At 38.2% G+C, this 21,910-nt stretch overlaps 2 protein-coding genes across 2 annotated transcripts; both read left to right on the forward strand.

Moving 5' to 3' along the window:
* Nucleotides 1-2,159: 2,159 nt before the first annotated feature.
* On the forward strand, nucleotides 2,160-10,839 carry LOC109219582. Its single transcript, XM_019384041.1, has 3 exons — nucleotides 2,160-2,485; nucleotides 2,882-2,971; nucleotides 7,428-10,839. Exon 3 carries the CDS (start codon nucleotides 7,554-7,556, stop codon nucleotides 10,533-10,535), a length of 2,982 nt encoding a protein of 993 aa, XP_019239586.1. The 5' UTR covers nucleotides 2,160-2,485; nucleotides 2,882-2,971; nucleotides 7,428-7,553; the 3' UTR covers nucleotides 10,536-10,839.
* Nucleotides 10,840-12,624: 1,785 nt separating this feature from the next.
* On the forward strand, nucleotides 12,625-18,043 carry LOC109219581 (endoplasmin homolog). Its single transcript, XM_019384040.1, has 15 exons — nucleotides 12,625-12,784; nucleotides 13,202-13,322; nucleotides 13,426-13,579; nucleotides 13,664-13,744; nucleotides 13,856-13,967; nucleotides 14,048-14,174; nucleotides 14,260-14,398; nucleotides 15,253-15,370; nucleotides 15,601-15,794; nucleotides 15,902-16,117; nucleotides 16,205-16,370; nucleotides 16,455-16,596; nucleotides 16,695-16,845; nucleotides 17,067-17,471; nucleotides 17,563-18,043. The coding sequence occupies exons 1-15, from the start codon at nucleotides 12,718-12,720 to the stop codon at nucleotides 17,800-17,802; spliced, it is 2,433 nt and encodes an 810-aa protein (XP_019239585.1). The 5' UTR covers nucleotides 12,625-12,717; the 3' UTR covers nucleotides 17,803-18,043.
* The last annotated feature ends 3,867 nt before the right edge of the window (nucleotides 18,044-21,910 follow it).

Below are 21,910 nucleotides of genomic sequence, written 5' to 3' on the forward strand. Positions count from 1 at the left end.
TAATAAGGCCGATAAGAACTAAGAAGTAGCAATAGTAAAATTTTGTCCAGATAGAAAGTATTGTGATAGTAACTTAGTATTGAATATATGAGATTGTGTCTCATGGTTAGGGTATTGGACTTGTTACTATTGGCATATCATAATGGACTAAATATAAAATATAAAAATATTAGATTTTCGGATATCCAAAAATCTGAAGTACCAAATCCAATATCCAATCCAAAATTTAAAAAAAAAATTAAAATTAAATCCGAAATCCAATACATATTCCGAAAATCCAAATAATTCGAATTTCGGGTTCGCCCAAACTATGCCCACCCCTAGTGTCGGGGGCAGTTTGCGGAGAACATTGACTAATTTCACAAGCACATGCTACCTCTCACCAGCACATGTACTGATGAGTGATGACTTTGTCTATTAACGCATGAATAAATGAGAAAAAACGACATACCACTGCAATTATTTATGACTTGTGTTATATCATAAACTTTTGAAGTTTTTTTTTTCTTTAACTTTGTGTTTAGTTAAGATATATCACATAAAATGAGACAAAGATAATAGTACTAATTAGTTTAACACCGTTATGAGCGAATCATGTGCTCTCCTTTACTAATGATGCTTTTAAGCACAAAGATTTGAATAGACTTTTCAAGAAGTTAGTTAACTTCCCACTGTCAAAGCAATCTGTCATAATAATAGCTTGTTTGGTCCAGCTTTAAAATCAGCTTATTTTGAAAAGTATTTTTCTTAAAATTATTTTTGTTGAGAAGTAATTTGTGGTAACTAATTTGAAAAGTATTTTTGAGTAACTATTATGTTTGACCAAGTTTCTAAAAAATGCTTTTAAGTGTGTTTTTCAAAAAGTTACTTTTGAGGAGAAACTACCTTTTCTGCTTCTTAAAAACTGTTTATACTTATATTCAAAAGTATTTTTTTCTACTAAAAGCTTGACCAAGCACCTTAATTTTAAAAATAAAGTATTTTTGGTTTTGAAATAAAATTCAACAAAAAAGAAGCTTGGTCAAACAAGCTATAAGACAGTTAATAACCTAGTGATATCTAAGAATAGAAATCCCGCAATTTCGTCAAGAGCGTTTGCACTATTGATTTGTTGCATACTAAGGGCTCGTTTGGTATGGGGGACACGGAATAATTAATCCCGGGACTACATTTAAGAAGAGTTTACTTCATATTTGGTAGGGAGAAAATTGCGATATAATTATTCCCGGAATTAACTATCCCGAGATTATAGTATTTTTTATCCTGAAAAAAACTGAAATAACTAATTCCGGAATAATATCTTTCCAACCAAACGACTTTGCAACGGCAAATTTGGCAAGTATCCCTTCTAAACATGTTGTTTTACCACACGAATCCAAAACATTGCTATATAAAGAGGACGTGCATTTTCATTATTAATTTGTACCAAGTTTAAGGTTACATTCATAGTTCAACATTGGACTTAGAAAACTACGTACAAGATAAAATTGAAGTGAATGATTCAAATTTCAAAATATAGCATCAGCTAATATATTAAAGTTCAGTTATTGTTGCATTTACAGTGTTTTCCAAGATATTTTATTTCAACAACAAATTGGTATATTTGTGTAGAGAAAATTTAAGGAAATTCAAGTTTCAGAAAAATATTAATTTGCCTTTACAAATAAATTGCTTAATGCTAGAATAATATACAGTGCTTGAGCAGAGTAGACTAGATACAACTGAATCATTTAACTAACTCCAACTAGTTTAACTATTAATTATATGTATAATTACCAGAAAAATATACAAAAATCTAACCAAATAACAACATTATTAATTAAAATTAAAACTCCTACCTGCACATAAAGATTTTAAAAAAGAAATTACACGTGTCATGGGACGTGTCAGTGGTGGGAACACCAATAAGGTCCTTCAATTTTCAGACAAGACTACCTCCATCCTTCTACCATCACAAATATCTTCATAGAAAAAGTCTCCCCCCCCCTCCCCCCTCCGGACGGGAACTGGACCCTACTTCAGCAGTAGTCAATTCGGTTGCTTTCAACCCGACCCGTAACTCTGCGGGTTGGCCTGCGAAATCTGACACGCGTGGCACGTGTTGCTTCCCCATTGCAAACTTTAGTTCAGCGAACCCAGCGAAACAAACCCCCAAAAAGAAAAAGAAAATCGAAATAGTAACAAAGAGAATTGGATAAAAAAAATTAAAAAAAAAAAAAGGAAAAAACAAGACTCTGAAGAAGACAACGTTGTTTCGAAGGTGGGAAAAAGCAGGGTTTTGTTGTGAAAAAATACAGAAAGACAAAGAAGAGAAACAGTATTTCTGAATACAGATTTAGACACCCATTTATGAAAATTCAAACAAGATAAGGAATTTCTTTGCTTAAAGAGAACACTGGGTGTCTGAAAAACATAGCAAAATTTAAGCTTTTTGGGATTTCAAAGTGCAAACCCAGTTAGGGTTTTCTTCCATTTTCTGACCAAGGTAAAGTTCTTTACTTTGGAATTTATTAGTACTGAACTGCAGTTATTGTGAAAGAATTTTAATTTTGGGTATATTTTGCTTCTTTGGTTGGTTAATTTTCAATCTTGCTTGCATTAATTGACATAATAAAAATTGGTTCTTTTTAGTCCAAAGATATAGTCTTTAAGCATTTTAGGTTTGACCCAAGTTCTTATATAGGGTTTTTGTTTCTGGGGTTAGCTAATTTTCTATGGTTCAAGTTGAAATTGTTTTAGGGCTTGAGTTTCTTTCTGTTTCCCTTTTGTTTAATCTGTAAACTCAATTCTTTTATTTGTTGTTCCGTTGTTATTCAACTCTACTGCTTAGTTTTTGAGGTTTTGGAACTCATTTCTGTGTTTTGGAATTTTGTTTTTTCAGGTTGACATTACTGCCATTTATTTATAGGGATTTTAGAAGTTTCAGTTTTTTCGCAAGTTTCCAGCTTGATCAAAGGGGCATGAGAGTCCGGTAAATTCGAGTGATAACAAGTTTTTGTTTTTCTTATTGGTTGATATATGTTTTCCGCTGCTGCCTGCATCTTTTTGTTAGTATTAAAAATAACAGTATTAAATTTACACCTGCCAATCTGTTCAAATTTGTGAATGGACCTTTTTTGGCATTTTACTAATATTCTTTCACTTGAACAGTTGTCGATTCTGATGTATAAGGTTTTGATGTTTTGGAATGATAGTGTAAATTTAAATGCATACTGATTTAGTGAGCCTCATTCGACCCCTGGCTTTTCTTTTCTCTTTCTATCCTCAAGTCACCTTTTTTGTATTTCTTTCTTTTATACCTTTTGTGGTCGTGATGAGGAAGCAGGAAAGTTTTGTTTATGAACCGTTAGTAAGTAGGGCAATATACTAACTACTATACAAAGAGAAAGAGACTTTTTGCTATACCTCTTGTATTTGGAGATTTCCGATAATAAGTAAAACTACACATTGCTTGACCAAAAAAAAAGCTAGAAGAGAAGGAGGTGGATGCAATTTTCCTTTTATGGAGGAATGTAATTACATGCTTACTTTGCTGTACTGGAAGCAGCCATAAACTGATTGTTTTCCTAAGAGACGTGCGGAAAACCATGATGCGAGTCACATGAATAGCGCAAGACTTGAACTTGCTCATGTTTTCGCGTTTCAAATAATTTCTTGATAGGAAGCTTTGGAGCCATGTCATATGCATTTTAAAATCTTATCAGGAAACAATAAAAAGTGTAGAAAGATCTGAAAGGCTCGAACCTGATATGAATACTTATGGCAATTTCTTTGTTAGAGTCATACTTCAAATGAATGATGGAATCCATTATCCACCGTACATAGTGTTGTAGATCTCCTTTCATATAAAAAAAGAAGAAGATAGTTCTGTGGGTCTCCTCTATGTGGTGGGATGGCCTGTTCTTTTGAATAAGGTCCTCACAATACAACATCTTGTAAGCATCGTTGGTTCAAATTCTTTATCATGCTATTAGTTTTTATATGTACGTCATATGATCTATTGAAGGTCAATTGATAGATTGCTTATTGTAAATTTTTGGTCTCGATCTCTATTGATCTTCTATCTATGACTTTCTTCTTTGGCGTTTTCTTGACAATACTTATCTTTTCAAAATAAAGTAATTTTATTGATACGTACCCTGAAGGTACTGTAAAAATCAGTCTCGCTAAAGGCTTATTTTATGCGTACTTAAGTTCACATAAATCTAGATTGCGCACTTTGCCTTGCTTAAGTGACGCTTTTGTGTAGGTGCTAAGGTGTTAAGGCATGTGCCTCATCACTAATAGGTTCTTCCTTTGAGAGGACAGTACTAGACAATAAATATAGTCAAAAATAATAAAATTAAAAACCGTAATGAATGAACTTTTAGTGATTAAGAATTATTAATTAAAATATTAGCATAAAAAACTAGTTCCAAAAAAATAGAAAACTACATCTCTTCATATAAATCAAAAATTTAAAATGGTTCTGAAACTTGACTGACGTCCTTGAGCCGAGGGTCTATCGGAAACAACCTCTCTATCTCTATAAGGCAGGGGTAAGGTCTGCGTACACATTACCCTTCCCATACCCCAATTATGGTATTACACTGGGTTTGTTGTTGTTGTTGTAAACTTGACTGTTGTGATTTTTACTTCATATATTTCATTTAGTATAGTTATTTCAATTCTTTTGTCCAAATATTTAATTATTGTGTTTATAGTAATTTTCGTTGCACTAAATATACGTTTATTATATTTCTTCTTTAGTAGAGATTTGTTCATTAAAGCCCATGCTTTGTTTCCGCTTTCTTAAGCCTTAATAGATTTTGGCGCTACTCTGTGTAAAAATATAGAGAATAACTCCTAGATATTGAAAGGGTGTATAAGTCCTTCAGATTTTCTAAATCAGTTTCCACTTCCATTCGTTGCTCAAAAAGAGCGGTGATATCACTTGAAACTTCAGTAGTAGTAATATCAGCCGAATTGGTGCCAGATAGAGGGCTACTAGTCGAACCTCCGTGGGACATCAGAGATAAACCTAACGCCACCGCGGAAAGTGCTCGGCTTGCTCCAAAAGTAAAAATTCATGAGGACTTATCCCCCAAAAAAGAGTAAAAAGCAGCTAAATTTTTACATATGAAGTATGTCCTATTTTCCATTGGAATTTCTCTCCAGCCAAATTGTCCATATTATGCACAATTGAGAAGCTTTTGAGCAGTTTGGTAGCATAGTTGGTTATCCGTTCCCCACAAATTTTTCAGAAGTGTTCTCCCAGTTTAGTATGACATAGTTTCATCTGCCGATGGCTTCAAAATAACAGGCATGCAGTCTCAACTATTCTTCTTTAAGGGTTATCAAATGTTATTTTGATTTCATTTCCACAACGATTAGCGTAAAATTTTGTAGACTATTAAGGTTTAGAGCAATGTGGTGAATATGATGCTCATAGTGGTTTTGGATGCAAAATTTGCACGATGAATGAGAAGGTTATTCACCTCTTTTTTTCACCCATTAGTTCGTGACTTTGAATGAGTATGAGTTTAGTAAGATTTATTATGTGCAAATGATGCTCTTTGTTGATTTGAGTGCAAAATTTGCACGAGGGATGAGAAGGTTATTTTTTTTTTGATGGGTAAATAATATATTATATAAATATTTGCACTAAGCCAGTGCAACAGGCATAACTACAGGTTGTGCAAATCAGCAATTGCGTCTAAAATATCATCTACACCAAAAGGCGATCAACAAAATGCAATTAAGCTTAAGGCACTATACATTTCTTCTTTTGCCTTAAAAAATTCTACTGTTTTTTTCCAAGCTAGACAGACCACCAGATAACTTGAGGAACAGTGTTCCAGGTCTTTTGACTTGCATAGACCCTCCTGGTCCAGCACTTCAGCATTTCTGAAATGGAGTTAGGCATGGTCCAAGACATACCAAATATTGAAAAGAACATGTTCCATAACTGGTTTGTAACCTTGCAATGCAAAAAAAGATGGGTAACATCTTCAGATTGTTCTTCACATAAAGGACATCTGCTGCACAGCTTGAAACCCCTCTTCTGGAGATTGTTTTGTGTGAGGCATGCCTCCTTAGCCACAATCCAAGAGAAGCAAGAAACCTTTAAAGGTGCCATGTTGTACCATATTTTTTTCCAAGGCCATAACTCACTGTTGCTAAAACCCAGCATATTGTAACAGCTTTTAACTGAAAAAATGCCCTTGGAGTGACCCTTCCAACTGATAGAGTCCATTTTGCAGTGGTCCAAAACAGTGTTGCTTAGCATTTGTAGCAAGAGGCCTACCCTCTCCATTTCCCGATCATTAATATTCCTTCTAAGACTCAAATTCCAGCCTTGCGATGTACAGAAATCTGCAATTGCCCCATTGTGATGCAAGGATATATTATAAAAATCTGAAAATTGGTCTTTTAGTGGCGTATGACCCAACCATGCATCTTCCCAAAACCTGATTTTCCTTCCATTGCCAAGAATAAAACCCATGTTTGACTCAAACTTGTTCCAATGCCCTCTAATATGTTTCCATAAACCGGTGCCATGAGGCACTCTAGACTCTTTGGTGCGCCAGGGATGAGAAGGCTGTTCACCTTCGTGAACCCATTAGTTGATGATTCTCGAACAGCTTCTCCTCACCCAATTTCTAGCTGCAGCATAAGCATTTAGTTTGGGAGAATTTGGTCAATTTGTAAGGACTACTTTTGGTTGCATAGCATTTTAGTCTACACCAAATTTTCCTAATATTTCTTTAATTGAATACCTAACCATTCTATGAAATTTTTGTGACATCTCTGCTTTTGGATGTAAAGAGAGTTTTTTTGGACCTGCCACTACATAAAGAAGTTTCTGGAATGGGAGAAAGATGTGAAACTAAAAGAAAGAAGAAAGTCTTTCTTTTACTGTATATTTGCCTGATCTGTATTACAGGCTAAATAGAAGAGCTTGAAGGGGCTGTACAACGGGGTTGAGCCAGCTAACCAACAGGAAACATACTTGGTTTAATTGCAGAAACAAGGATTCTTCTTTGTTCTGATGCTCCTGTAGCTGATAGTGTGGTAGATGCTAGCATCTCAAACCCAATGCGCGAAGAAATTATAATCAGTGAACAGAAAATGAAAAATATTTGTGTCCTGTATTTACGAGACTGAAATCTTTTTGGCGATGTAGGATCATTTTAACCATAATGTAGTGTTGCCATCTTGTAGTGAAATTTGAGCTTTCTATTTTGCTTGCTTTGACTGGGTTGTTTCGTAATAAAGGATTACAAATTAAATGTCTCTTAGGTCAAATCAATAACTTTTTGCATGTGCCGACAGTATTATTTGTTATAGACAATCGGATGTGAAATTGACTTTTCAGTTATTATCAGAAAGCTTCATTTCTTACATTACTGATTAATATTATGGGTCATTTTTTAAATCTTCTGCAGGGGAAGCTTGCTGGAAATTCTTCTGCGTTAGCATTATCTTTTCCAGATATGAAGGACATTGTAGTATCATGTTACCAGAGTCACTTTGCTTCTTGGGAGTCCTAACTTGTGAGCTAATAATAAATTATGACACTCGAGGATTTTTTCACCCTGACTGAGATGAGTAATGGGCTTACAGCTCCTGCTCGAGTTCAGGATCTAGTATCTATTATGCAGAAAGAAGTTTGCGTTGTCAAGAATGCTGGTGAAGTAACAAGGCAATGGTCTGCTGTTGCTAGCGCAATCGCTGCAACTGAGAATAAAGAGTGTCTTGAACTCTTTATCCAGCTAGATGGACTCTGCTTTATTGATAGTTGGTTAAAGGATGCTCAGAATTTTGTTAATGAGACGAGTGACAACGTGGAAGAGTTGATCACTCGGTTACTGGTAGCGGTTGAAAGGCTTCATGTAGACTTTGAGAAATCAGTTTCTTCTGGAATCAGGGTTACTGTGAAAAGCCTCCTTGACCATGAGAGCTCTAAGGTGCAACAGAGGGCTCGTGCACTGTTTGATATTTGGGAGAGAGAAAAAAATAATGATGCAGTTTCAGTCGGTTGTGAAAAACCACAGACAATAGTTGATGATGGGACGAGAGTAATTGAAAACGTCGTCAGAGAAAATGAACAGTCAGAACCTTCTCCGGAGAACGCCTCTCTTTCTGGAGGGGGTTCTGGAGAGAAGTGTGAGGAAAATGTTGGCAATAATATTATGCTATCTTCAAGGTCTGATGTTGGTAATTCTTCTGGGGTTGACGATACCAAGACATCTGACCAAAATTTGGAGAATTCAACGGTGAAGGATGGGCATCAGCTGTCTCCTCTATTAAAGCCTGTTGGTGAAGATCAGAAGGTAGAACCCTCAACATATCATGCAGAGACGATCAGTGCAGTTGATACGTGCAGTTCTGCAAGTTTATCACATGGTGCTCTTGATAGGCAGACAGGGGTTCCCGTTTTGGAGTCTGTTAATTGTGCAAACCACACTCAAGAAGGAAGAAGTTCTGAGAAGTTAGACTCGGCGTCGTCAAAACCATTGGAGGAGAAAACTAGTTCTTCAGGTACTGATGCAGGAGACGCTTCAGATGCTGGCAATGGTTCAGATTTACAAAGACAAACTGATATCAGGGATGAAGTTAGCTGCAGAGGAAAATCGCCTTCTGATGATGCATCGGTGGTGATTTCCGAAGGAAAGACATTGATGGATGATAGCAGCAGACCTACAAATCATAGTAGAAGTTCCATGGTGCTTGGTGCTAAAGACAGAAAATACAACATTGACAGATTGCACAACTCCTCCAGCGAGCATAGTCTGGAATGTCCCAAAGATTTAGGAACTATTTTGTCAAAGGTAGATCTCATTAATGGGGATGACAAGCAGGTCACTGATGAAAGTGAAGATGATTCGGAAAGTGACTCTGAATTTGGAGAACCACGAACAGTTAGTAAAGACTCTGGTGTGTTTGGTAAGAAATGTGATATTGAATTCGATTATGGCATGATAGATCCTCTGGAAGTTGCTCGACAAGTTGCCATTGAGGTGGAGAGAGAAGTTCAGAGTTGCAGTTCTGAGAAAATACAGGAAAGTAAAATTCATGAGCCTGATAGCCCTGATTCTATGAGTGCAAAAGAATGCCAAAAAGTTGAGAGCTCTAAGAAGCAAGTACTAAGAGGAATGGCTCTTTTGACGGAGGCTTCAATTACAAACTCTCAAGCTGGACCTAAAAATGAAAAAGTAAAGGCGGAATCCTTTCAGGGTACTGATCTTGACGCCAATGCTGAGAAGGGCCAGTGTGATTTTGATCTGAATCTAGAGGTTTGCTCAGACGATATAGATCATGTTGAAGATCCCATATCTACCTGCATCTCTGTTGTTTCTGCTTCGAAGGCAACAGCTGCCCCTGGGATGCCTGTTGCTCCATTGGAATTTGAAGGGGCTCTTGGATGGAAAGGATCCGCTTCAACCAGTGCATTTCGGCCAGCATCACCTCGCCGGGTTCCTGAAAGTGCCAAGGCTGTTTTCTCTGGTGGGAGTGGGAATGACAGCAGCAAAAAGCAACAGCAAGGTTGGCTTGATATTGATCTTAATGTAGCTGAAGGTGGAAATGACAAATCTGCAGAACTTTTCACTGTCAAACTTCCGTTACCATCTGCGCTTCCTTCAGGGGAATCTTCCGTTGAAGCTAGCTCCAGAAAATCAGAAAGAGTGGAGTTGGATCTCAACTGTGCAAGTGAGGAGGGTGAGGCACCATCAGATTGGCGCATGGAGGGAAGGCTTTTCTCGGATAGGAATGGCCATTGGAGTCAATCTCCATCATCATCATCGTCATCCAAGCATCTTTCATCGCGGAACTTTGATCTAAATGACCAACCCTCGTTTCTCAACAATTCTTCAGATCTATCCTACTTCAAGAAACCATCTCAAAATATTAGCGCATCCGGAGGTATAAAATCGGGTAATTCTGTAGTATCCATTATGGGCATGAAGGTAGAGGTCAAGCGTGAAGATGCTCCTCAATTCTTTCCATTCCCAAATGGCAGGACAGCAGAAAATACAGTTGATCTTAATGTTGCAAGAAGTGGAGGTGTCTTGGGAATGGGACCTCCATTTCTATATACCCCTTCTCCCGCCTTTGGTTACAATGGCATTGCACCAGGTCCTCCCATTCCGTTCTCCTCAGCAATGTATGGACCTGGTGGCCCTATTCCTTACATGGTGGATTCGCGAGGTGCGCCTATGGTACCTCAACTTGTTGGCTCTGCTTCAGCAATACCACCATCATTCGCTCAGCATCCATTCATTATAAGCATGTCTGGTGCACCTTTTTCCAATGGGGTCGGGCCACAACGGAGTAGTCTGGATCTCAACACCGGCTTGATACTTGAGGGAGGAAATAGAGACCTCGGAGGTCTGAGGCAGTTTTTCACACAAGGACAGGCCAGGTCGATGGATGAACACTTAAGGACCAGCTCACAACCCTCAACCAGTTCACTTGCTGGTGAGAAACGCAAAGAACCGGATGGTGGTTGGGAGCCTTACCCTTTTAAACTTCATCCACCGTCGTGGAAGTAAACTTAATGTATCATGTTTTTCTCTAATGGGGATCAGTGTCTTTATAGCAATAGGTAAATTCAAGGCAGGAGGAGAGCCTTATTGATTTTGTGGTTAGGGGCATAATATAGCTGAATAAAGACATGATTTCTGAATGTAATATGCTTCTTGAGATGACTTGGCCAAAGAAGAGCAGATGCTAGGTTTCGTTGTTTCCAAATGTTGTTTAACTTGTTATTCTCGTCCAGTTTCATAGATTATTGCTACCACAGAAAACTTACATGTAACTGTAATCTCTCAATTACACCATAGAAATTTAGAAGAATGTCTCTTGTCTTTATCCTGTTCTATCAATATTCTAGATTATCATGCAACCAAGATAACCAGGTCACTAGTCCGCTACGTGATTCTACATCTTCGCCGATAAAAAGGGCAGCCCGGTGCATAAAGCATTCCGCATTACGTAGGATCCGGGAAATAGTCGCATCCCCAAGAGTGTGATGTAAATAACCTACCCTATGTGATTCTACATCTTCTTCTATAAAAAGGGTAGCCCGGTGCATAAAGCATCCTGCATTTACGCCTATCCTACCGAAGCATAAGTGGCTACTTCCACATCTTCCAACAAAAGAAGAATAATAAATTAATGACAGACTTTTCTGTATAATTTTGCAAAATTAATAGGCAGATTATGATAAGTAGAATATCTTAAGTTATATACAATGACATTGTAAAAAAATTTCACAATCCATTGTTTTTAACCTATTACAACAGATTTTTTATTATGCTAATATTAGCTTATAATAAAATTTAACTACACTAATTATATTAGTAATTTGATTATATGAATATTTTTGAACAATTGTTACATAGAACTTAAACCCAAAGAATGTTCCAAGTTAAAAAACAAAAATAATTGGCGTTAGTTCATGACTTCATTCTCTTGAGTCTTGACTATTGGCCTTACACCGTTCACCCTTGCCAATGAAGAAACCACGTGACTATCAGACATAGGTCCTACGGTAAATAATTGGGAAACTTACACAAATGTCCCAAATAAATCTCAACTTACCAACCTCTAGCCATTAGTCATAAACTTACCAAAACTAGCCAACAAAAATTGAAAAATCAAATAATAGGGTTCTTTCTCTCAAAGAATCACATGCAAAAATCATCTTCCATATTTTTAAGCGTGATTAGCAACATTAGATACAAGACGGAAAGGAACTTTCATGGACGGGGTAGCAAATAAGGTGATGAAATACAAAAATCTATACAATATTCCAAAAATCTAAATAAAAAAGGAATTTTTTCAATGGGTATAGTTGAAATTCATTGGAAATATATAGATAAGTCAATATACAAAATTTGAGGAAGATTGGAGGTGATTTGGACTAGTTTTGTATCAAAATTCGTAATTAAATCGAGTTCAAAAAAGTCTTCTGCGACACATGTATCAAACATGTATCATGCACGTATCTCACACACAGGTATACATGGATATACATGTGATACACAATTGATACAAATATGATACATATGTGATACACAAATGATACATAGTGTGATACACATATCATTTTTTTTCATGTTCAGCTTTTACTTCGAATTTTTAATTCAAACCACCTCAAAACTTCACCAAATCATCCCAAAACTGAGATTCAAGGTCCTTAAGTTGTGCCCAATCTATTCTAATAACACCCACTCAAAACAAAGCAAAAATTTGATATTTTTTTGCTACAAATAACTAATTGGCTAATTTGGCTAATATTAGTAATATTTTACCAATTGGCCAATTTTTGTAATGAGCTACTTATAAATGGACATAGCTGGTAATTCCCCTAAATAATTCCTTATTGGCTGTCTAACTAAGATCTATTCTATGGACCTCATCGCACCAGATAGAAACCAGGTCTTCCTTCGTGTTGACCTATAGAGTCTTCCAGAACAAAGGTGTTCCTCCACGTCTCATGATGCGATAGAAACCAATAAAACCACGCCACGTATAACAGAACTCACTATAACCGTCTGATCGTCCACGCTGGTGAAACCGATCAATCAGTATCGAACTCGTGACACATACGGCGACAAGCTCACTATATTATTAGTCACTCTCTAAAAATAGTGCGATTCGGAATCCAAATTTTCAAAATCTATTTCTTTGGTTACTGAACTGAGAGAGTGAAATCCCGGCAGAATACAAATGAGGAAGTGGACGATCCCTTCCGTCCTGTTTCTGTTATGCCTTTTGTTCCTTCTTCCAGATCAAGGTAACGTAGGGTTTATCTTTAGCTAACTGAAATTTTTATTTCCATTTCCATTATAGTAAATAGAGATCTAGCTCTATTATGCTCTTGCCATTATATGTTTAACGAATCCGAACAACAAATGGCTTGACGTGAATGAATACTTTATAGTGTCGAATCAGCATTTGTCTTGAGATCTTATGGAATTTTATTTACTTATGTGTTTAAGACTGTAAATTGTTTTTTAAATAGTTAGATAATAAAGTTACCTCGGGGTTGAATTTTGTGAGGCATTTTTGGTCTGGAGCTGCCTTGAAATTTTGATGACATGATTGCTTAAGGAATTACGTAGTTGAATGATTGTTTAATTGAATTGTTTAGTGGAACATGGATATTAGTTATTACTGCTTTATTCGGACGCCTGATTTATTTTCTCAATAGGTCGGAGGATACAAGCAAATGCGGAAGCTGAATCTGACGTCCCTGTTGATCCGCCAAAGGTTGAGGAAAAATTTGGTGCTATTCCACACGGTTTATCAACCGATTCTGATGTTGTTAAAAGGTTTCCAAATTGTTGATTCATTTCGTTCTTTTCTCCCTGATTCCGTGCCTTCAACTTCTTTGTATGTTCATTATACTGAGCACTATATCATTATGTGATCCAGGGAATCAGAGTCTATGTCAAGGAAAACTCTGCGAGCTGATGCGGAGAAATTTGAGTTCCAGGCTGAGGTGTCTCGGCTTATGGACATTATTATCAACTCCCTTTACAGTAACAAGGACATCTTCTTGAGGGAGCTGATCTCGAATGCATCAGACGTGAGTGTGCTTTTTAATTTTTTTGGTGATGTTTGACATGATGTGTTAATTATTTCTTCTAAGCTAATATGCTATTTCTTTCAGGCGCTGGACAAGATTAGATTCCTGTCACTTACTGACAAGGAGGTACTTGGGGAAGGTGATAACACTAAGCTTGAGATCCAGGTTGGTGATTTGTATAATTGTATCTATAGTTTTCATAGATTCTGTTGGTTGAACGTACGAGGAAGTTGCTCTTTTGAAAAGCTATTCTGATGCTTGTGTTGTTGATTGCAGATTAAACTGGATAAAGAAAAGAAAATTCTTTCCATTCGTGACAGAGGTATAGGAATGACTAAGGAGGATTTAATAAAGAACTTGGGAACCATAGCTAAATCTGGAACTTCAGGTAATCTACCTGCTGGGTACGAGATTGTCAGTGTTCTTGGAGTTCTCTTTACTGTTCACTAACTTGTTATTGCTCAACAGCCTTTGTTGAGAAGATGCAGACAAGTGGAGACCTTAATCTGATTGGACAATTTGGTGTTGGGTTTTACTCGGTCTATCTTGTAGCTGACTATGTTGAGGTCATCAGCAAGCATAACGATGACAAACAGTACGTTCTTGTGTGAATGTGTTGATTAATGACTATTGTATGTAATGGGAATTTTATTAGTGATTTAACAAATATCTGCATTCAGATATGTCTGGGAGTCGAAGGCTGATGGGGCATTTGCCATTTCTGAAGATGTATGGAATGAACCTCTTGGTCGTGGAACTGAAATTAGATTGCACCTTAGAGATGAAGCAGGAGAATATTTGGACGAGTACAAACTAAAGGTGTGTGCGACCAATCCCAAGGAGACTCTTTTCATATATCATGAGTTTGTGCATGCCGAAACTTTTAATAGTTAACCAGTCATTTAGAGTAATTTTGTTTTCTATTCTGACAGTGGTTTTTGCACAGTAGGTCATAATATACTTTAATGCTGAAATAAATGGAAATAAACAATCTTAACCTTGGGATTTATCAATTCTTTTCTGTCCCACATTATCTATTAGATTATATTTCTTAAGAAGACAAGAAAAAAATTTCCAAGGCAATATTGAGGACATCAGAAGACCAGGGTAAAGTGCTGCAAACCTTTGAGACCCATCAACTTAGAAGCTAATTCTAGTTTATTTTCTTATATGACTTTTTCTGCTCCCTTAGTTAGGATTATTTGATCAGTTGGACCTCTGATTGAAAGTGTGCAGTCTAACCAAAAAAATAAAGGACCAATTACTTTATATTTTATTAGTCTTGGATTACAATGGTTGAGAGAATTAAGCTTATGGATGAATTGTTAGTTAAAAGTCGAAGTCTGTGATAAGTTGTTTCTGTTTTGCATATCCAACCTATTGCTTTTGTGTCTGTGTGGGTTAACATAAATTTTTGGAGTTAGAGAAAAGAAACACGACCTCTGATTCTGCTGACTAAGATTTTGTATTTTTGAATCCGGGTACTTATAATCAGCATCTATCCTGAAATATCCTGTTCCAATTTTTGATTATTTTCCAGTTCAAATTACCAGATTAAATTGAAAATAAGAGTTCCTATGAACACGTTTTCTGTTTCTGAAATAATATTATGTTTCTGAAGCTTCTGTTGAGGTTTTCTACTTTGCTTAATGTATGGGTAACCTTGAATCCAGGACCTGGTGAAGAAATACTCTGAATTCATCAACTTCCCTATATATCTTTGGGCTAGCAAAGAGGTTGAGAAGGAGGTTCCTGCCGATGAAGACGAGTCAAGCGATGAAGAGGAAACATGTATTAGTGATTCTTCCTACCTGACTTGCCAAGTTTATTCTAGTGTTAATGAAGTCAAAACTTGTATAATGTGTTTAATGCATATTTTAAGACCTGTCCCCTGCTCGAAGAAACCGTTTTTTTTTGGGGGGGGGGGGTTGGTGGTGGAAAGTTGCTAGAGAACATAAAGTTTATCCCCTCCTTTTGTTTTAATCTTATGTGGCCTCATAGTCTTTCAATGTTGTGAACAGCTGAAACCAGCCCTTCTGAAGATGAAGAAGATGATTCTGAGAAGGCAGAAGATGAGAAAAAGCCCAAAACTAGGAGGGTGAAGGAAACCACTTATGAGTGGGAGCTTTTGAATGATGTGAAAGCTATATGGCTTCGGAATCCAAAGGAGGTGACAGAGGAAGAGTATACGAAATTCTATCACTCACTTGCAAAGGTAAATTGCTACTTACATACTTTCTTCCAGTTGAAATGCAGTGGGAAGACTAGATACTTTTCGAGAACTGTCTTACCATTTGCTAAATTCTTGTATTATTTTGCCAGGACTTCAGTGATGAGAAACCCCTTGCTTGGAGTCACTTTAATGCTGAAGGTGATGTTGAGTTCAAGGCTGTACTATTTGTCCCTCCTAAGGCTCCTCATGATTTATATGAAAGCTACTACAACTCCAAGAAATCCAACTTGAAGTTATATGTCAGACGGGTCTTTATCTCTGATGAATTTGACGAATTGCTGCCCAAGTACTTGAGTTTCCTAATGGTAGTTCTTGTTACTCTAGAACTTATCTGTTTATATTATGTATGGGCCAAGAGTTTGTAACACCATTTTGTTTTCCATTTATGCTAGGGTCTTGTTGATTCAGACACCTTACCCCTCAATGTCTCAAGAGAAATGCTTCAGCAGCACAGCAGCTTGAAGACAATTAAGAAGAAACTCATCCGCAAGGCTCTTGACATGATACGCAAGATTGCTGATGAGGATCCTGATGAATCTAACGACAAGGATAAGAAAGGTTAGTTAATATCTCTGAACTATCCATTGCCTAAGAGATTGAATTTCTCATTTCTGAGTTTCTGAGTTTCTCATGACGTTACAGATATCGAAGAATCCAGTGCAGACAATGAGAAGAAAGGTCAATATGCAAAGTTTTGGAATGAATTTGGAAAGTCAGTAAAACTTGGTATTATAGAAGATGCAACTAACAGAAATCGCTTGGCTAAGCTCCTCCGATTTGAGACGTATGCTCTGTGTCTTATGAGTGTTATTCTTAATGAGATTGTGAAGTCAAATCAGGGTGACTGATCCCTTGTTGTCTTAATATTTTTTCCGTTTACAGCTCAAAATCAGATGGTAAACTAACTTCGCTAGACCAGTACATCTCAAGGATGAAGGCTGGACAGAAGGATATCTTCTATATAACTGGAGCTAGCAAAGAGCAGTTGGAGAAATCACCATTCCTTGAGAGGCTAACAAAGAAAAATTATGAGGTATGAGTCTTTCTTAAGTAGCAAGGAAAGATTCGAATGCTGCATAACAAAATAACTAGTGGTTTTTTATTTTGACAAAAAGTATTAGTCATCGCTTCTTGCATTGTGGGTTTGAGTTTGACTATGTTCCTTGTCTTTGATATTTGAATTCTATTATGAATGCATTTGTCATGTCTTCTCTAAAGATTCATTTGCTAAGTTTGCCTTGTTTCATTGTTTAGGTGATTTTCTTCACGGACCCCGTAGATGAATACCTAATGCAGTACCTTATGGACTATGAAGACCATAAGTTCCAAAATGTGTCCAAAGAGGGCCTGAAACTGGGCAAGGATTCGAAAGCCAAAGAGCTCAAGGAGTCATTTAAGGAGCTAACCAAATGGTGGAAGGGTGCTCTTGCTAGTGACAATGTAGATGATGTCAAGATTAGCAACCGTTTGGCCGACACCCCTTGTGTAGTTGTGACATCAAAATACGGTTGGAGTGCCAATATGGAAAGAATCATGCAGTCACAAACTTTGTCAGATGCAAGCAAGCAGGCGTATATGCGGGGTAAAAGGGTGCTTGAGATCAACCCTAGGCACCCAATTATCAAGGAGCTTCGGGAGAGAGTAGTAAAGGACCCTGAGGTACACTTGATTTTATCTCTATACATGTGATCAAATGATAGATGTTGTAGAAATGGCTATCTGTTACTAATTTCATGTATTTGGTTCACAGGATGAGAGCGTGAAGCAAACGGCTCAGTTAATGTACCAAACAGCATTACTGGAGAGTGGTTTCCTGCTCAATGACCCAAAGGATTTTGCCTCCCGCATCTATAGCTCAGTTAAGAGCAGTTTAAATGTTAGCCCTGATGCAGCAGTTGAGGAAGAAGAGGATATTGAGGAACCTGAAGCTGAAACTGATGACAAAGAAGCTGCTGCCAAAGATGATTCTGATGCCAAGGACGAATTATAGATTAGTCCAGAAGAATGTCCTTTCTCTAGATAAAACTACGTAGCAGTCACATGCTATAATCAAAGTGCATGTGGATAATTTAAGTTTACAATTGTTAGCCCATAGGGTAATGTTACAAGTTATCAGGATTTTTGTGTGTCTTGCATCTTCACAGATTTGTGTATGAGAACGTTGCTGAGTTTCCTGCAACATAATAGTGGTTGTTTCGGTACTGATTCTGATAACATATGTTATTTTCACACTTGTTCTTGTCAAGAATTTTTGTTCTCAGGTTAAAACATGTCAAACTCGCAAAATGCACCCGTACACAGCGATGGGGGTCTTGGATTTCATGGGGAAAACAACAATGTAGGGGTCGGTGTACCACCGATTAACCCTGGGGAAGTGCCAAATGTGAAACCAGTTGATGTTAGTTCGCACATTGCTTTGAATGGGATTTAGGCGCAGACCCCGGAGGAAGTGTACGCATGGAAGCCCGATCTGGTGGCCAAGGAACACAGGGTGTAGGAGATGGGGGAGTCAGCCTCTAAGTAATATTCGAGATGCTACAAGCTCAACAGGTCGCTATCGCTCAGCTTCAAAGTCAGCACAAAACTCCAAGTATAGTCAAACCAGAAAACACTCGACGTACTGAGCCGATGCCGGAAAGATCAAACGGTAATGGCTCGGGGACTGATCCCACAATTATGAGGATGCTCGAGGAACTTACCAAGAGAATCGAGTCCGGGGAGAAGAAGATTGAGGATAATGACAAAAAGTGGAGACTTATAACTCCCGTGTTGATCAAATACCGGGGGCATCCCCGGTCTTGAAAGGTTTTGATGCCAAAAAATTCATACAAAAGCCATTCCCTCCGAGTGCGGCTCCGAAGCCCATTCCTAAAAAGTTTCGCATGCTCGATATACCTAAATACAACGGGACAACCGATCCTAATGAACATATTACCTCATACACTTGCAGGATTTAAGGAAACGACTTGAATGATGATGAGATCGAGTCAGTATTGTTGAAAAAATTTGGGGAAACTTTGTCAAAGGGAGCCATGATTTGGTATCATAACTTTCCACCGAACTCTATCGATTCGTTTGCTATGTTAGCAAACGCCTTCGTGAAAGCACATGCCGGGGCCATAAAGGTTGCGACAAGGAAATCAGACGTTTTTAAGATAAGACAGAAGAATGATGAGATGCTAAGGGAGTTCGTATCCCGATTTCAAATGGAGCGAACAGAATTACCACCGATCTCGAATGATTGGGCAATACAAGCTTTTATGCAGGGATTGAACGAGCGGAGTTCAATCGCGTCACGACAGTTGAAGCAAAATCTGGTTGAGTATCCTACTGTGACTTGGGCAGATGTACATAATCGTTATCAGTCGAAGATCAAGGTCGAAGACGACCAGATGGGAGCCCCTTCGAGCTCAGTTAATACAAATAGATTGGCGGTTAAGGACCCGAGGGATACAGATAGGGAACCGAGATCAAATAGGGAACAATATCAGCCATATGTCTCGGAACGAAGAAACAACGGTTCGGGGCACAATCCCCCTCGGAATGATGGGAGAAACGATCGATGACAGAATCCTCGGGGACTTATGAGCAAGCATGGTTTGATAAACATATCGACCCCGCAGAAGCACCTCGGTTGTCGGAGTATTATTTTAGTGTAGATGCATCTGGGATTGTGTTAGCTACTAGAAAAATCAAAGACACCAGGTGGCCCAGGCCTATACAAACCGATCCTTCTCATAGGAATCCAAACTTGATGTGTAAATATCATGGCACACATGGCCATAGGATCGAAGACTGCAGGCAGCTGAGGGAGGAGGTAGCTCGATTATTCAACGAGGTCCATCTTCGAGAGTTTCTCAGTGATCGAGCTAAGAACCACTTCAGGGAAAGAGATACAAACAGAAAAAATGAGCAGGAAGAATTGCAACATGTAATTCATATGATCGTTGGCGGTGTCGATGTTCCACAAGGGCCTATATTCAAACGCACCAAGGTGTCGATCACTAGAGAAAAATGGACTCAGAGCTATGTGCCCGAGGGAGTCCTATCATTCAATGACGAGGAAGCGGAAGGCATATCTCAGCCGCACAATGACGCCCTAGTAATCTCTATTTTGTTAAATAAAATTCAAGTTAAGCGTGTTCTCGTGGATCCAGGTAGTTCAGCAAACATAATCAGATAGAGGGTCGTAGAGCAACTCGGCCTGCAGGACCAAATTGTACCTGCATCTCGAGTCCTAAATGGCTTCAACATGGCAATCGAAACAACGACTGGGGAGATAATCCTACCAGTGAACGTGGCCAGGACTATCCAAGATACAAAATTCCATGTCATCGAAGGCGACATGAGATATAATGTACTACACGGGAGGCCATGGATCCACAACATGAGGGCAGTACCTTCAACCCTTCACCAGATGATGAAACTCCCAACAATGGATGGTGTGAAAATGGTTTACGGAGAGCAACACGCAGCAAAGGAAATGTTTTTAGTCGATGAGGTGACATCGATACCAGTGCCTTCGACCTCAGAAAAATCGAGCACCATAGATAAGCAGACGACCAAATAGCAATCACCGTCCCCAGCCTCGACCGAATCGGAGGAGCAGGTGATCGAAGAAGAAGAAGAGGATTTCCTTACTCCTCGAACTTTCATTGCTCCTGAAGAAAGGTATACTGATCGAGTACATGCCCGAGAGAAAGGTATACCTGGGAACGGGGTTAACCCCCGAACTCAGGAAAAAACTCATTCAATTTCTTATCGATAATATGGATTGTTTTGCTTGGTACCATTTAGACATGACAGGGATCCCACCGGAAATAACAACACACCGGCTAAGCCTTGACCCCAGGTTCAAACCGGTAAAGCAAAAAAGGGGGCCCTAGTCCGAGGTGAGGCATGCGTTCATAAAGGATGATGTAACTAAACCTCTTAAAATAGGGTCTATTCGGGAGGTAAAATACACCGAATGGTTAGACAACGTAGTTGTAGTCCCTAAAAAGGGGAACAAATTTAGAATGTGCGTAGATTATTAGGATTGAAACAAGGCATGCCCTAAAGAATCTTTTCCATTGCCTAACATCAATCACATGATCGATGCCACGGCCAGCCACGAGATTCTAACTTTTCTCGACGCCTACTCCAGGTACAATCAAATTCAGATGAACTCGGAGGACCAGGAGAAGACCTTGTTTATCACTAAGTTTGGAACATACTGTTACAATGTAATGCCCTTAGGGCTAAAAGATGTTGGAGCTATATACTGATCGGTTCCAAGCCTGTACCACTATCGAGTGGCAAGGATGGTCGATGCAGTTTTACCCAACGAAGGTCAGGATCGATTTCCACATGGAGTTAATTGATTTGGAGTTAGGTATCTAACTAATCTAGAGTGTGTGTTGTTCCAATTTGCACCTCCAAACATGGTCATGATTAATTATACTTCTAATTCTATATTATAATATGCTAGAATAAGTTAAGTACACTATTTTTTTGGTGGGAGTTTTCAAGTGTTAAAAAGGCACTAGGGTAGTGACTTTTGCCTAGGTGGGTATCTAACGTGTATTGAGAATTCAAGGCAAGCTTGTTATGCTTGGGGTCGTGATATAACCATCACACATAAGTGCTCACTCTATACCTCTCGGTAGTTTGAGTGACTTTACCCAATTTGGATTTCTCAAGTCCAAATGGGTGTTCATGCATAACAAATGATATTGGCTCAAGTCGGGTATTACTATCTCTAGGTTTAACCCTTTAATTGGGGCTATCAATCTCTTGAATTCACCCCAATTTTTTGTTAGCCTAATTTTCCTAGACTTAGTCCCTCTTTCTCAAGAAGAGTCTAAGTCATCAAGGCATGAATCAGTGTTTGCAACCACCAATTCTACAATTAAAGCATGAATCAGACTAAATATCACTAACCCATACACAATTAAGCCCTAAAATTCAAGACCCATTAAATACCCACACTAGGGTTGGGTCACAACCCTAGCTATGGGGTTTAGCTACTCATAAAAACAGTAGAAATCAAAAATGAAGATGAAATATAAGCCATAATATTCAAATACAAGATGAAAATCTAAAGATTGAAGATAAAT

The sequence above is a fragment of the Nicotiana attenuata genome, unplaced genomic scaffold, assembly GCF_001879085.1.
Source record: "Nicotiana attenuata strain UT unplaced genomic scaffold, NIATTr2, whole genome shotgun sequence".
NCBI classification, from domain to species: Eukaryota; Viridiplantae; Streptophyta; class Magnoliopsida; order Solanales; family Solanaceae; genus Nicotiana; species Nicotiana attenuata.

Bases quoted from the DNA above. Each gene is read 5' to 3' on its own strand.
- LOC109219582 (XM_019384041.1), top strand. From the start codon at position 7,554: ATGACACTCGAGGATTTTTTCACCCTGACTGAGATGAGTAATGGGCTT.
- LOC109219581 (XM_019384040.1), top strand. From the start codon at position 12,718: ATGAGGAAGTGGACGATCCCTTCCGTCCTGTTTCTGTTATGCCTTTTG. The intron at 15,795-15,901 runs GTAAATTGCTAC...TTATTTTGCCAG, and splicing joins TCTATCACTCACTTGCAAAG to GACTTCAGTGATGAGAAACC. The intron at 16,597-16,694 runs GTATGCTCTGTG...TTCCGTTTACAG, and splicing joins AAGCTCCTCCGATTTGAGAC to CTCAAAATCAGATGGTAAAC.